We start from the raw sequence: 17368 nt of genomic DNA on the forward strand, positions 1-17368 counted from the left end.
CGTTTGATTCAACGAATACATCACAAAGTTTACTTACATTGAAACAACCGTTTGATTCAAAGAATACATCACAAAGTTTACTTACATTGAAACAAGCGTTTGATTCAAAGAATACATCACAAAGTTTACTTACATTGAAACAAGCGTTTGATTCAAAGAATACATCACAAAGTTTACTTACATTGAAACAACCGTTTGATTCAAAGAATCGATCACAAAGTTTACTTACATTGAAACAAGCGTTTGATTCAAAGAATACATCACAAAGTTTACTTACATTGAAACAAGCGTTTGATTCAACGAATACATCACAAAGTTTACTTACATTGAAACAACCGTTTGATTCAAAGAATACATCACAAAGTTTACTTACATTGAAACAACCGTTTGATTCAAAGAATACATCACAAAGTTTACTTACATTGAAACAAGCGTTTGATTCAACGAATACATCACAAAGTTTACTTACATTGAAACAAGCATTTGATTCAAAGAATACATCACAAAGTTTACTTACATTGAAACAACCGTTTGATTCAACGAATACATCACAAAGTTTACTTACATTGAAACAACCGTTTGATTCAACGAATACATCACAAAGTTTACTTACATTGAAACAAGCGTTTGATTCAAAGAATACATCACAAAGTTTACTTACATTGAAACAAGCGTTTGATTCAAAGAATACATCACAAAGTTTACTTACATTGAAACAAGCGTTTGATTCAAAGAATACATCACAAAGTTTACTTACATTGAAACAAGCGTTTGATTCAAAGAATACATCACAAAGTTTACTTACATTGAAACAAGCGTTTGATTCAAAGAATACATCACAAAGTTTACTTACATTGAAACAAGCGTTTGATTCAAAGAATACATCACAAAGTTTACTTACTCTCAAACATTTCATTGCCAAAGGAGTAATACATTCTGTACGTTGATTTATTGTGTGTGGTCGGTCACTTGTAGGCCTACTATCTAACTTGTAGGCCTACTATCTAACTTGTAGGCCTACTATCTAACTTGTAGGCCTACTATCTAACTTGTAGGCCTACTATCTAACTTGTAGGCCTACTATCTAACTTGTAGGCCTACTATCTAACTTTTAGGCCTACTATCTAACTTGTAGGCCTACTATCTAACTTGTAGGCCTACTATCTAACTTGTAGGCCTACTATCTAACTTGTAGGCCTACTATCTAACTTGTATGTTCTCCGTAATGGTCGTCTATCAAAGCCAAACTAATGCATTTTTTTTGTTTAAAATCTTCTCAACTGTGTTAAGACTCTTAAGATAAGATAAGATAAGATAAGATAATTTTTATTAGTCCAATCAATAGAAATTCAGTTTGACTACATTTGACCACCTCAGCGTAACTACTGTAATATAGATGCAGATACGAAGAACATTCACACACGAAAACACATACACATTCACAACCAGCGCTATATGAATTAGTCTTCTATGTACTTCTCGATGACGACAGATGATCTTGTAACACTCTGACCGAAAGTGGGATGAAGGAGTTTTTAAATCTTTCTGCTTTAGTCCAAATGGATCACTTGAGATCTGTTGTAACAGTGGTTTAATGGGTAGATTAAGTTTTTCTCTAGCTTGTGTTCACCTGTTGGGTGCCTATATAGTGCCAAACACGCTTTATACGCTTTTATAGGCTTTTACTGCAATTTAGTAGAAATGTGAACAGTCTTATGTTTGATGAAGAGGTTGCGGTTCTTTGTTGTGTCTCTCGATACCAAATCTAAAGAAAGATGTGAGTTGGTTGTCATTGGTTTGGTTTTGTCTGTTCGAGATTAGAAAGAACATTGAAATGGAAAAACTAATTAGCACATTTAAAACAATGGTTGCAAGAAACGTTGTGACGTAGCTGGCCAGATACGTTGTCATAGAAACCAAATCCAAAAAGTTGTGGAGCAAACATGACTTGAACAAATTATGGGCGGAAGAGAATCGGTCACAAGACCAAAAAAAACCCAAACTTTTTACATAGAGATATCAAGACATAAATATCAGACAAATAAATAGTTTAATAGCTTTAAGGGAAGCAACTCAACGAAGGAGCAAGGTCAAAATGAAAGATGCTTATGTACAGGTGATATGATGCTTATGTACAGGTGATATGATGCTTATGTACAGGTGATGCTTATGTACAGGTGATATGATGCTCATGTACAGGTGATATGATGCTCATGTACAGGTGATATGATGCTCATGTACAGGTGATATGATGCTTATGTACAGGTGATATGATGCTTATGTACAGGTGATATGATGCTCATGTACAGGTGATATGATGCTTATGTACAGGTGATATGAGGTCAGCACAAACATAGATAACAGTTTAGGTTTTCAGGTCTTCAAACTCTTGAGTTACTGAATTCACCAGCGCCACTTCTGACTTCTCTTTCCTACAAGGTTCACAGTCGTCGCCTATCTATATCGCCGCTACCACATGTCACAGACCGTGTCGCTCACTATCTTCTAATTGTCTGAAGTTTTCTCAAGCTATCAGGAATGTCTTCAGTTCGCAGGAGGGACTTTCCATAGTTTCTCAGACATCTTCCTGACCTGACAACCCACACTGAGCACCTACACTGCTTCTAACCTTTCACTGAGCACCTATACTGCTTCTAACCTTTCTTTCCTGTCCACTGGCGATGCAACTTTTCTTAACTTTAGGCGGAGCGAGCCCAAGGAGTTATCTCCCTTTCACTTAGGTGGAAATCAACTGTCTCTTCTTTTCCATCTAAACCCTTCGTACATATCCAGTGCGCTGGTGCGAAATTTGACAGTTTATGTATAAAGTATATCTTTGGGAAAAACATGACTAGCTTATTGGCCACACAGGGACAACTGTGTATAATAGTTCCAACTAGAATCAACTTCAACTTCAATTAGGTTCACGTCTTTTTCTTTTGAACGCACGTCAGTGGGAATTCCCGCATGTCTTCAGTACAGAGTTGAATCATGGTTGAATAAATAAGTAGACGCGCGGGAGAACATTTTGCGCACCGTCTTATGTAGAAATCATTAGCTGTATAGTGCCATGGCTGGACTGCTAGAATTAATTTTTGACTGTATACATTAGTATATAACCATAGACATATATATATAGACTGGACGATAAAGTAAAAATTATTATGGGAAACATTTGGGAAAAGATAAGTTTGTATGAGTTATACAGCAGTTATGAGCAGTGTAAAATTAAAAGTATTTATAGTTTGTTTTTTTCAGCCATAACCTATATAATTGATAGAACCCCTTCTGTATTATTATATCTCTAATCGTGCCTACCAAGTCTATTAAATTTACATAATTAAAATAATTATAAATAGTTTTAAATACTAGATTTAGATCTAGTCTATATAAATACTATAGTAAAAAAATACTACTTACTACTAGTACTATACTACTATACTATAAACTATAATTGCAATCTGTATAGTCTAGTCTATAGTTAGTATATAAATAGTCTAGGACTAGATTGTCACTAGATCTATAATAATAATAATAATAATCTTTATTACCCTTAAGGAAATTTGTCTTACAATTTGTGCATTAATTGTGCCCAAATGGGGTTTGTTTTTTGCCAATGATTTTGCCAGCAGCATTGAGGATTCTATACTTAGGCCTATACTAGATCTAGTCTATAGTCTGCATGCATAGATGATAGACTGACTAGTTTAATATTTAGTAGTAAAAAGTATGAAAAGTATTAGACCTAGTTATTACAAATATTAGTCATATTTTTTCGATTTAGATCTATCAATATTAAATTAGTGACAGTCACAGTCACAGTGATACTGAATTATTCTGACTTACTGAAACTGAAAGTTAATGTGTATAATATTCAATTTTTTTTTTAAACCTTTAGAATTTATCCTTGGCCTATCGTACTACGAACATTAGAGCACGTTCTGCTCATTTTCTTTGACATTTTTGACTAAAAACTAATTCTAACAATTTGAATCGATAAGACGACCGCCATACATTAATAAAGAAGCCATGTCAACAAACATAGATCCACATCACAAACCTATATATATTTACCTATGTCTATGATTATGAAACAAAGGCAAAATATTGGGAATATGGTAGTTTTGTACTTTTCAAAACTAAAGATCATAATTATATATTGGCTGAAATGTTAGTCCTAGAATTTATAGCTCAATTGCCGCCATTTTTTTTCACATAGTTATAGTACATAAAACATATTTGACTTCCCCCAAATAAAAATAACTTCCTACTTCCAGTCTATATTTATTTATGTCTATGTATATAACACTTATACAATCTATTTATACACATTATCAATACTATAGCTCTAAATATATTGAGACTATTGTCTTTTGGTGGATCTAGATCTATATCATTAAACTATATTTTTCTAAACTCTAGGATTAACTGAAAGATTTATACATTGCCGTAACGAGGATTTTTTGTTTTGATGTGTGAATAGCCGCGGGGTAGGAAAAATAGGGCGATGCAAAAAAAAATTCATTTTTTTAAAGCTTAAATCAATTCTGTCTGTCTGGGTGGAATCTTGAATGTAGACGTTAATTCTCCCACATCCTATTCTTGGATCAGGTTGAAACTTTGCAAATTTTTCATTGTCGATAATACATGAATCTATAACAAAATGAACTAATTAGTTAATCCTTTAATTGTTATTAATTGTGTTTATATAGAAAATGAACTAAGCTAAGCTTTGTACAGAGAATTTTTAACTGTAGACTTTTTCTAGACTTAAACATTCTATTTTTGTAAGTACTTGAATAGCGCAGTGGCAAATATGTCAGGCTTCCATCATTGAGAGTCGAGAACCGAAATCTTTTTCTTCAAATAGACAAAGCAATACGGAATCCAACCCCTCCTCCCAACTGGTAAATAAAAGTGATTGTACCATAAGCCATAGCGCACTGACCTGTCTATATGCATGAAATTGGTGCTAAACAAAAACAATAAAAATATTTCTAATCACACAAATTTATTCTTGTTGGTCTAGATTCTCTAGATCTATTAAAATTAATTACATGATCGATTCAAAATAATTGATTCATTTCACTCAATATAAGCTTTTTTTTTTTAAAGTATTTTTTATTTTCCTTGTTTTACAGGTACACTTCATTCTGTTGCTTTGAGGCTGAGGCCATGGGAATTTTGTTTTCCATCTTGTGCAGACCATGCCAGCGATGCCGCAGACATCACTATCAGTTGTCCACATACTTGACCACTCGTCAGATACAGCTCATACAATGCACTTGGTCCATTCTGAAACTGGACCTGATCACCCTTGGCTTGACTGTATTCCTACAGTAAGTTTAACATAGTCTTTTTTTTTTAGAAGTGTTTCACCACAATCTAAGGGGAATTAACCAGCGGAGACGTTGCGATGGATAGAGAACTTTTTTTTTAAATCTACTCCTACATCTTAGTAAAACAGAATTTAGTTCAACCCTAGAACTTACTGGAGCAATAGGATGAAAACAAATACTTGTGTGTGGAAACTATTGTTATAGAGGGCGCTCTAACTTTGAACTTAGGAGAGGGGAAAGAGATTAAGGCTCATCGACCCGCCCTTACAGTTTGACAAGTGCGGCTTTTCAACTTTTTGTTTTACAATTTTGTCATTTGGTTTTGCCATGGAGTGTGTGTGTTTCTGATGTAACCATGAGAAAAGGTTGGCGTGGCTACATAGATACTTGATGACATGAGGAGGCTGTCTGTCATAGTTCAAACCAATAAATAATGGGGATCTAGCGAGACACGTGTGACCAATGGCGTAGCAACCGTGACGCGAAGGGGTTCACTGCATCCGTGACGCGAATGGGGTTCACTGCATCCGTGACGCGAAGAGGTTCACTGCATCCGTGACGCGAAGGGGTTCACTGCATCCGTGACGCGAAGGGGTTCACTGCATCCGTGACGCGAAGGGGTTCACTGCATCTGTGACTCGAAGGGGTTCACTGCAACCGTGACGCGAAGGGGTTCACTGAAAACGTGACGCGAAGGGGTACACTGCATCCGTGACGCGAAGGGGTTCACTGAAAACGTGACGCGAAGGGGTTCACTGCATCCGTGACGCGAAGGGGTTCACTGCATCCGTGACGCGAAGGGGTTCACTGCACCCGGGCCCACGACAAATAGGGGTTCACTGCATCTGTGACTCGAAGGGGTTCACTGCAACCGTGACGCGAAGGGGTTCACTGAAAACGTGACGCGAAGGGGTACACTGAAAACGTGACGCGAAGGGGTACACTGCATCCGTGACGCGAAGGGGTTCACTGCATCCGTGACGCGAAGGGGTTCACTGCATCCGTGACGCGAAGGGGTTCACTGCACCCGGGCCCACGACAAATAGTGGTCAAAACTGGATCTTTTAAGGGAGAAAAGTGTGTTAACTATTAGAATTCAAATATTTTATTTTGTGACATTATTTTACTTAAATGATAAAATATTTATTGTTCTTAAATTAAATTTCCTTTATATTACTGTATATATTCACTAGTTGAATTACATGAATTAATAATATAAGTAGAAAGTACAAAATTTAAACTGCCAAAAACAAAGTGTTGTTCCAAATAAATTAATATATACGTTGGAAGATTAGTCTCTGCACATCATCCAACGACACATCAAAACTTAATGTTGTATACTACAGATTGCACCCGCTATTAGACAATGAGACCTCCCATGTTATCCAAAGTAATTTAAAATGTGTTAATTAAAACTAAGCTTGAGATCACACTTGACCTTATACTGAATAGGATAAACAGTTGGGTTTTTTAATTTAATGTGATTCAACAACTTTTCTCTCCTATAAAGATAATGTAACACATTCAGTCTGGACACTTTGTGTGTTGTCTGTCGTATGCGTTGTTTTCATGGATATATTCTCTCTCATTCGATACAGTCGAGCAGAGGTTGGGTTCTGTCACACTCAGTTTACTTGAAGGAGCCTAACGTCGTACTCCTGATCCCGGGCCCACCAGGCCCACACGTGTGAGAGAAGGACGTGCTTGTTTGTGAGTTAGATTTTGTTGAAAGTATTATTACATTCTGTCTGTCTGCTTGTCTGTCGGTTTGGTAAAAAGTTTGTACACGTTATTTCTCCCACACTAAATCTCGAATCAAGCTGAAATTTCACACAATGATTTCTTTTGCATGCCAACACAAGAATCAATTTAAAAATTAACCAATTAGTTAATTAAATGTTGGTAATTAATTATTTTGTTTGGTATCTCGAACAAGGGAATAAATTTTACTTGACTGCTAGGTGTTAAAAGTTGAATTAGTCCCCCTTTATTGTTTGTAGAAAGAAAAGTTTGTAAATAACTATTAAAAACTAGAAAACCTTCTTTCATATGTACAGTGGTTATTGTGGCTTGAGGAGCTGAGGAGGCCTTAGCCCTCGAGTTCAAATTTAGTTCACTTTTTTTTTTATAAATACCCCCTTCGTTCCCTTCCCCTTTTCAACTGGTCCAGACAAGTGATAGGATCATAGAGTAGTGAGAAAGTTGAAAACATGAACGTGCATCAAACAAAAACTATTGGTAAAAATAAATCTAATCGCACAGATTTATTATTGTTAGTCTAGATCTAGTACAAATGGAAGTTCATAACTGACCCAAACTAACTGATACAGTTACACTTAATAGAAGTGTAGTGGAGTGGATACCTTTTCAGGAAACACCTGCCACCCCGATATCCACGTGACCCTTCCCCCTAGATGGCACTTTGTGTCCGCGCATAAAAAGGCAGACAACGTGGGCACTGTCCATTCTACCGGCGTCTCTTGTCACTGTAGTGTCCGTATGTTACTGGACTTACGTCGTCTCCACTCCCTGTTTGTGCCTGGTTCTACACCATGTGTTTATGGATGGCTGCAGGTCTTTAATGTATAATAAACAGTTTGGAATCGTCCTACGAGTTGCCGTCGTCATGTCATTTAGCCAAACCCACCACAGAAGCTTGGTAGCACGAGTGGGGTCAGGAAGAGAGACTACACTGTGGGATCAGAAGATTGTCTCAGAATCTGCTTCCTGACAGCCGAAACTAAGAAAGTGACAACCAGACGTAGATGTCCACAAGTAACAGTTAGTTTTTCCTGTTTCTGCACTTTCAAATATTTTCTATTTTTTGTTTTCTTCTTTTTGTTTCAGGGTAGTTAGATTTAGTTTAGTATATTTTAAAATAATTTGCTTATATTTTCTTAATTGTGATTTTACTTCGCTTGAACATTGTTTCTGTTGAGATAGATTTCGTTATTAGGTTACTATTATTGTTAGAGTTTCTTAAGACCTGCAGCCAGATGGAGAGAAATATGGTGGAACCTAGTTCAGTGAAGGGGAGAGATGTGGGTCCCACGTGCAGTGGAGGAGAGCCGGAGGAATGGAACATGTCACTAAGGAGATGTTTCAGCGGGGATGGCAGAAATGTTGAGGTTTCAATTGAAGATTTCGTCAGAGAAATAAGAGATCTATGGGAGCTCCGGCCTTACCTCTCGCCTCAAGAGAAGACAGCAACCATCATTGCGAACATAAGTGGTCCAGCTAGAGTAGAGGTAGATCTTCAGCCATCTCATATCAGAAGTAATCCAGAAGCTCTGCTTGATGCACTTACCTCTGCGTTTGAAATAATCATACCTGTGCGAGAGGCAGAGATTACATTTCTGATGTCGCAGCAGAGAAGAAGTGAGTCACTGCTTGAATTTTCTCACCGACTATTTAAGGAGTTCACATCGGCCATAAGACAAGAAAAAAGAGAAGGAATAGATTGCTTCAAGGAGGAAAGATTGAGGGACCAATATGCCTATGGAGTGAAAGATCCAGAACTTCGCAGAGAGTTGTTTAGGTTCATAGCGCAACATCCCCAGATAAGTTTTCAAGATCTACGAAACTATGCGTTCAAGTTGGAGAACCAGAACAAAGATGCAGCTCGAGCTCAAGAGCAGTGGTCTGAGGTTCTCTTAGCGAAATTGGCCAAGTTAGAGAAGCAACTTGAAGAGATAAAGGGGTCAGGTTATAACAGTCTGCCAAGTTCAACTAACCCACTCTCTAGTCAACCACATAGTCAACGCAGACCAACACAAAGACACACGAAACATAGCAACCAAAACAGAAATCGACCAATATGACCAACAGCACCACCGAGTCTTGTGTGGACAAGGACAAAGAGAGGATTCTTCCCATACACTGATAACGGATCACCATTTTCACCAGTCTGCACCAACTGCTGGGAGGCTGAACAGGTAAGCCGTCAATGTCAGCCATCACCACAACTCACGGCTGAGGTTCAATCTGTGTGCAATAGTGAACCCATTGTTTCACAGCCAACCCACCAAGTAGAACAACGAACCAGTGAGCAACAAGCGGATGCAATGTACAATACAGATGCAAGTCACTCAATTCAAACATTACCCACATCGAGAAATAGAAACTTTAAGGCTGGTCAGCCTAACCAGACCCGACATGACAGACTCCGGAAGACACATACACGAAAAAGAAACTACAAGCAGTTGAACCAGCTACAAAGACGAACTCGCTCACTACTCCCTACCACACTTTCTACAGCTTCCCAGACATCATGGGTCGAGAAAGACGTTAGTATCATGGAAAAAACAGACAGACCACTCTGTATGACCGATGGAACCAGCACGTTACAAACTGGAAAGATGTTTGTCGTTCCAGAAGACACTGACAAGAAACAATTGTTTCAGTTTTCAGAAACCTACTAGGCTGAACGCCCCGGGACGGGTCGTTTCAAGCTAGGGGCTCTGTAGTGGAGTGGATACCTTTTCAGGAAACACCTGCCACCCCGATATCCACGTGACCCTTCCCCCTAGATGGCACTTTGTGTCCGCGCATAAAAAGGCAGACAACGTGGGCACTGTCCATTCTACCAGCGTCTCTTGTCACTGTAGTGTCCGTACGTTACTGGACCTACGTCGTCTCCACTCCCTGTTTGTGCCTGGTTCTCATGTTAACTATATTATTTGAACATAAAGATGGCGTTGATTTTTAGCGGCTCCCGAATGGGGAAAATACGCTATTAGTTTTGTGCGAAACGTCTGTCCGTCTGTCCCGTTTAGATCTCCTAAACTAGCAAAGATATTGAAAATCCGACATCACAATATTTTAGACCATTCAAAGTTCTGATGCAACGGCTACTTTTTTTTTCTGAAAGCGAAAAATCTAATTTTTAAAATCAGTTATGTCCGAAAGATCACTTCATTAATTATTAAATTAATAATTAAAAAAATAACTTAAAAGCCAAGTATTCCATCTGTAGGACTCAGGGAACTATCAATTATAGCGTTTTTTCTTATTACTGAGTATCAGTAATATAAATATTCCTTTCGCATATGACCGCCCCCATGCAAAGGTAAGACTCATGTTAACTATATTATTTGAACATAAAGATGGCGTTGATTTTTAGCGGCTCCCGAAAGGGGAAAATACGCTATTAGTTTTGTGCGAAATGTCTGTCCGTCTGTCCCGTTTAGATCTCCTAAACTAGCAAAGATATTGAAAATCCGACATCACAATATTTTAGACCATTCAAAGTTCTGATGCAACGGCTACTTTTTTTTTCTGAAAGCGAAAAATCTAATTTTTAAAATCAGTTATGCAAGCAGTTTTTTAAAGAGAAAAAGCTAATTAGTATGCATTATAAGTTAGACCTAATTTAAAACGAATAGTAATCTTATAAACTTCATTTTCCTAAATTTTTTACAGCTGTCAAAAGTCTGCATATTATAGTTTTGGAGGATTCGAATAAGAGATTGAGCTTTTTCAAAACAATTTAGATCAATTATAAGACATCAGTTAGGCCAGGGGAGGCGCGGTGGCTGAGCGGTAAAGCGCTTGGCTTCCGAACGGGGATACCGGGTTTGAATCCTGGTGAAGACTGGGATTTTCAACTTTGGGCGCCTCTGAGTGCACTCAGTTCTAATGGGTACCTGACATTAGTTGGGAAAAAGGCGGTTGGTCGTTGTGCTGGCTACATGACACCCTCGTTAACCGTAGGCCACAAAAACAGATGAACTTAACATCATCTGCCCTATAGACCACAAGGTCTGAAAGGGGAACTAGCTAGGCCAGGTTCACATCTAACTTTACATTCACTTTCACCTAACCTTTGATCTGCGGGACCGTTGGGGCACTACCCAAGATCTGTTAACCTTCTTTCTCCATTCTTATCGCTCATTTGTCTTTGATATAATTTCATTCGGATGTTCTTTCTGAAAATATTGAAGCCTGCCTGGGTGGACCACTTCGGGGGCCGATTTTGAGTTTGTGTTTCCACACAAAATATCTTTTGTAACCTTGTTTTAAGATTATATTACTTGTAATATGTTTATGATAGTAACTGAAGTCATGTCTGTTTCAACTTTACAAATAAGTCTCCAATGACTGCTCTAAAAAAAAAATACTGCACCAGTTCAAAACTTAACTACAAACGTGAAGCTAAGTGCTGAAACAATGAATAAGGTCTACAGAAAATCTTTCTATCTATCTATCTATCTATCAATCTATCTATCTATCTATCATCCAATCTATATTTTTCTTTCTCTTTATTCGACTTCTTATCCACTGTTTTTTTTTCTTAGACATCAATAATTAGCCAACACGTCAATCAAGTGCTTTGACCCCAAGCATGTTTCAGAAACTCTTGAACTATCTCTTGTGTTGGCTATCCGTCTACCCTGTTCCCAGCCCCAAACTATACAAGTGATGATTCTAAGAAAAATAAGTTTTACAGTTTTTAATAAACAAACACAAATCGATCGGAGGATAAGGTGACCTCTGGTGTTAGTGTGCCAGATTGGCTGACTGGTATCGAGAAAATATGGACGCCGGTCACTCACTGACAATCTCAAGAAACAAAATTATAAATTTGAGAAAAGACGAGCAATTTGGCCGTAAATTTTAGATCAATTATAAAGCCAGTGCAGAGTGTTTCCATTAACAACAGGAAATGCAACGAAAAAAAAAAAACTTATGCCAAAAATTCTTCGCCAGATTCTCTAATCTTAGTGCTGTCATTTATTTGAATAGACCCGATGAGCTGAACACATTAGGGAATATTCAATGAATTTCAAATGCAAACTTTCTGTACCTATCTTGAGGAAATCTTTAAGGTTTGCGTATTCTCTGTAACCGTTACTAGATTTATAGTTCACGTAACTGGGTAAATGCCCAGTGGGCAGGCATTAAATGGGATGGTCGGGTCGCCACAAAAGAAAAAAAAAGTTTTTTAATGCAGAAAACTTTTTAAAAAAAGATAAAGCACATGACATTATTTTTTTTTGACAAATTATTTTGTTTGAAATTTGAATATAATGTTAATAAAACCACTTTTAAGCAGCGGGTATATTTTTATGCTTATAATCTTATTTTTCTAATCAATGTTTTCATTGTATAGCTGTGTACGTTTTGTTTGTTGCCAATAAACTTACGAGCTGCATTTTATAAAGTTTATTTCTATTTTGAATATTCTATCTATATGTCACATCACATCACAGAAATAAAATGGTAATTTCAAACTCTTGGGGTGATGAGACAGCGGTACCGAGTTGTTGGTGTTTATGTGTGTGTGTGTGTTTTTTTACTTTTGTGGAATGGAAAGAGAGAGTGACTTCCCTTTCTCATTGATTTCCTTTCCCCTGTTCACATTGAGAAAATCTTGACAAGTACGGTGGATGTAAGATGGTTTTGTGTGTGTGTGTGTGTGTGATAGAGAGTGAGTGAAATCTTAGCTCATTTAAATCTATTGGATTTATGTTTTAAGTTTCACGTGTGTGCAGTGGAGATTCTTTTCAAAAATAACTTCGCAAAACTTTTAAATCAAATTAATTTCCTGTTTGGAATTTCACATTAAAACAAAAGGCTACAATTGTCTTGATTGATTAGAATCTAGTGACCTGAGTTTAATGATATAATACAGGAACGTGCCTATAGTTAGAATAATCCAATTTGTATAAATAACTTCATCATTATGAAGTATTATCAAATAACTTGATGAATCAGTATCAAAAGGCCTGATAAAATATTATCAAATAACTTGATGAATCAGTATCAAAAGGCCTGGTATAAAGTATTATCAAAACGTCTGGTGAAGTATTTAGTATCATTGTGTGTGATGAAGTACTATTGTCCGATATAAGTAATACAAACATAGTCTCGATGGCTCTGATTTCATTGTTGTGTATTTCTAAAGGTTGTTGAATGTGAGGCGGGCTAAGTGACATAATAGAATTCTGTTTACTTTCATCAACTTCTACATACCTTGGACTAGCTTCGTTTAAATTAATGAAACTTTGATTTGGTTTCAAATACAATCCATGTTTAATACAAAATAAAATATGAAAGTACTTCCATCATTTCTAGATCTATTTGATAAAGACCTATTTACCAAGTAAAGAAATGGAGTATATTTCAATTTTTTGTTAGTTTTAATTAATTTTTAAAAAAAAATTAATTGATACATAATTGAAAAGAAATAATTTTAATTAAAAAAAGAACTAACCAACATATAATAAACTATGTATCGGTACTAAAGCTGTATTTTTTTGCTTCTGAAAACTATAACTTAGAAACTGGCCCCCGTTAATCCAAGAAGGTAGACAACCCTATTCAATTCATGGTTCTAGATGTATAACACTTGTATGACACACACAACCATTTCTCCTATAGAGACAGTCTTCAGTTGACGCAAGAAAATACAAGACATTATGTCAATGTGAGGTCAAAGTTCGAATCGACCGCTTTTTGTAGTGTTCAGTGTTCTTTGATTTTTTTTAAAAGAAGATTATGTGTATCACTGTGTGGATAGTGAGGGCAATGTCAATACTGTGGACAGCGTCAATACACCATCCAGCAGACGATCATCTCGAGCGGTGGATGGAACGAAAACGTTTGAACAATGAAGCCGCCAAGTAAATCCTGTTTTAGGGGACATTACTCCAGACACTGCTCGACACTCTGAACTTTCCATGTTCGATTCTATCTGACAGTAGAGTCACGACATCAGTTCTGTCTGTACACTCCTGGATAGAGCGTTTCCGTTGTAGAATGAACATAAACCCGTCAAGTTTTTTTAAATGTGGAATTAATTAAGGAATCAATTTTAGAAATTAAATTGCATTTTCATGTCTTACAATCATGGATCTCTGTAACATATGCAGATTGAAGCAATACTGGTTTGGGTAACCGTTGGACAGTGATTGAATACTTGTTTCTGTAACAGTGCTTCTTTTTCTTTAGTACCATCAGAGCATGGAACGGGTTGCCTGAATCAGCCAAGAGTGCCAAAGACTTAGCAAAGTATGTCCCTGATTAACATGCACGACTAGATACACGTAACGTAGACTGAACATATCTTCGTCTCTAATTTGAAGATAGATAGAATCTACAATATTGAATTCTTGGTCCTGACTGACTCCTGACCACTCGTTCATTCACCCTTAATAATCGCTCATTCTCCCATATGCCGTGGAAGAGAATTTAACTTAAGACTAGGACAACTAAGGCATTTCGAAACCGCTGCGGTAAAATTTACCCCCAAAATTTTGTATTCGCCATTCCTACCTAACCTGTCTTTGAAATCTGTTAATGTCTAAAGTATAAAACTTTAATTTCTTCCGCTTCAATTGCCATTAACTACTCGCGACTGGCTCAAGAAAAACTGGCCATATCTGTTACATAGATGTACTAAAACGGGACCTCAAATCAGTTAACATCAATACTGGCCATTGGGAAGATATAGACAGTGAAAGAACGAGGGTCTCAGGCTCTCAGCTCAGGAAAAAAAACGTACTATACGAAAACTAACCAGCTCCTCTACCACCGAAGCAAAAACCACCTTAACCTGTGATATTTGTGGACGGGAGTGTCTCACCAAAATAGGCTCCACAGCCACACGAGGAAGTGTGAGAGATGAACCATAGTCGTTCTACGAAGGAGGCCAACAATTACCTTTTAACACTTTTTTGGTGCGTACCTTTCTTTAGTTCAATAATATTTTTTTCTTTGCGTAATATTTAATTCTTCACTGATCTAGATCTTAAATCTAATTCTCCTCTAGGTTTAGATAATTGTCAGAGTGTATGTGTGGGATTATCGAATGAGTTTTTAAAATCTATATGAAAGTGTGTGTGTGTGAAGAAAATTTCTACACTTAGAGATATAAATAGACTTAGCTAAAGATAAGGTGCAGACAATTTTAAAATGACTAGATCTATAAGTAAGCCTGTATTTTAAAGCAAACATTTTAAATCCTAAAAATTGTCAAGCGACTATATAGGCCTATTAAAATTAAAAGTGTGAGTGTGTGTGTATATTTGGGGTGGGATGTATAATATGGTTTGCGATTATGTAAAGTTTTCCCTTTCAGACCTTACGATCTATTGGGGCAGATGATGTTAAGGTCACCTGTTTCTTTGGCCAACGGTTAACAAGCAGGGTGTTATGTGGCCAGCACAACGACCAACCGCCTTTCCTTTCCCCAACTAAAGTCAGGTACCCATTAGAGTTGGGTGGACTCAGGGGCGCCCTAAAAATCCCGAAATTCAAAATCCGAGTCTTCACCGGGATTCGAACCCAGGACCTCAGGTTCAGAAGCCAAGCGCTTAACCTCTTAACCACCGCGATAATGGGTTATTCTAAATAAGATTCCTCTCGAGATCTACATCTATGGTTGACAAAATAAATAAAGAAATATGTAAAGAGTGAACTAAGGAAGAGACATCACCATGACAACTGGTTGTTCCACTGGCTTGTGAGGCTTAAATCCATAGACCCATTTTACATGCTAGAAACAAACTCTACTCATTCATTCGTTTCCCTGTTCAGGCAACTCAACCCATGCTCACAAAGTACTAGGAAAGTCAGAATGCTCATACATGGAATTAGATATGGGCCTTGTGTCGCATTGAATATTTTAATTAGGTTTATGTGTTTCTATCACCACTCAATACTGACTTCATTGGGGATTATTTAGACCTCTGTGCATTGATAGTATGTGTGGAGGTACAAAGCTTGAGGCAAGACTTAGATGGGAGAGCTATGATCAGCTCAGAAATGTTCCCATTCATTTTCCGTTCCAATGTTGCCCACTCACGTATCTGTAAAGAAGAGTTTATTATAAAAACCTTGCAAATGAAAGTCTAGCCTAGTATAAGTATTGAATTACATTTGTTTTTTTTTCAAAGCATTTCATCCGATCCTGGTTCATCTGTGCACTAAACTTTCCTTGGGTCATTGCGTCATTTCTTGTGTTTTGTTGCTAGTAAAAACATTAAAATAGATCTTATTTACTCTTATATTGTACACGCACATTATCAAGAGATGGTTACAAGCAGAGTTGCGGGGCTTGTATTTACAGTCTAGGCTTCGATTCCAAGAGTCCGGTGCCCGAATGTATAATAAAACTCATGTAAATACTAATAGGCTTGCTTTTCATGCATTAATCCTGGTCCTATAGATACGTAATGCTTCTTTTCAACTATTGACATTAACAAGGTGTGCTTGAGCATCGGACAGGTAGACTCAGTGGAAAGGTGGTGCGCATTGTTGTTCGTATTTGCATCTATATTGTTATTGTTATAGTAGTTACGCTGAGGTGGTCATTTGTAGTCAAACTGAATTTCTATTCGATTGGACCAACCTTATCTTATCTTACTGAGAATTATTGACTATGTATTACTATATCAAACCAAAGAAGATCAGGAATGTCTTGTATCAAGGAGCACGTGTCTGGACTAAACTGAGGGCATCATTTTTACTCATTTAAAATTTGTTATATAATACAATTATTTAATAATAATAAAATAATAATCTTTATTGTCCGTATGGAAATTTGTCTTACAATTTGTGCACTACACCAAACAAAAAACATTGTAACTATAAGAAACCAAAGTGTACATTCACACCAGACTCACTCATAATTTACATGTGACAAAGTTTATATCAGAGTGTTCCTATTTAATGATTTGATTGCCAGGGGAACAAAAGAGTGTTTGTGTCTGTTTGTCTTTGCTATCGGTATCTTGTAAATCTTTTGTGATGAAAAAATCACAAAATCCTGACACAAAGGTAATTCTTTATTTATAATTCTATTTGAAATCTCATCAGTTTCTAACAATGACCTAAACATTGTACTGAAGTCATACATAGAAAATACCTTTCTATTTCATTTAACTGACTTTTAATATTTGAACGTTTTCTACACGAATAATGCCACCTTAAAAGAAAAAGGAAACCCAACACAATCAATGTATATTTCGACTCGAGACTAAATGCGATAACAAATAAACGACCTCACCTTAGGTATTATCCTTCAG

The 17368-nt window shown here is 36.9% G+C and overlaps 1 protein-coding gene across 1 annotated transcript in view; it reads left to right on the forward strand.

Annotated features, from left to right (window-relative positions):
* Positions 1-17368, forward strand: part of LOC129925328 (neuroglobin-like) — a 46733-nt gene that overhangs the window by 15438 nt on the left and 13927 nt on the right. The window contains exon 2 of the mRNA XM_056025028.1: positions 5142-5339. Within this exon, the coding sequence (XP_055881003.1) occupies positions 5142-5339 (198 nt within the window). The remainder of the gene's footprint in view (positions 1-5141; positions 5340-17368) is intronic.

This window comes from Biomphalaria glabrata, chromosome 3, assembly GCF_947242115.1.
Source record: "Biomphalaria glabrata chromosome 3, xgBioGlab47.1, whole genome shotgun sequence".
In the NCBI taxonomy this organism is placed as follows: domain Eukaryota; kingdom Metazoa; phylum Mollusca; class Gastropoda; family Planorbidae; genus Biomphalaria; species Biomphalaria glabrata.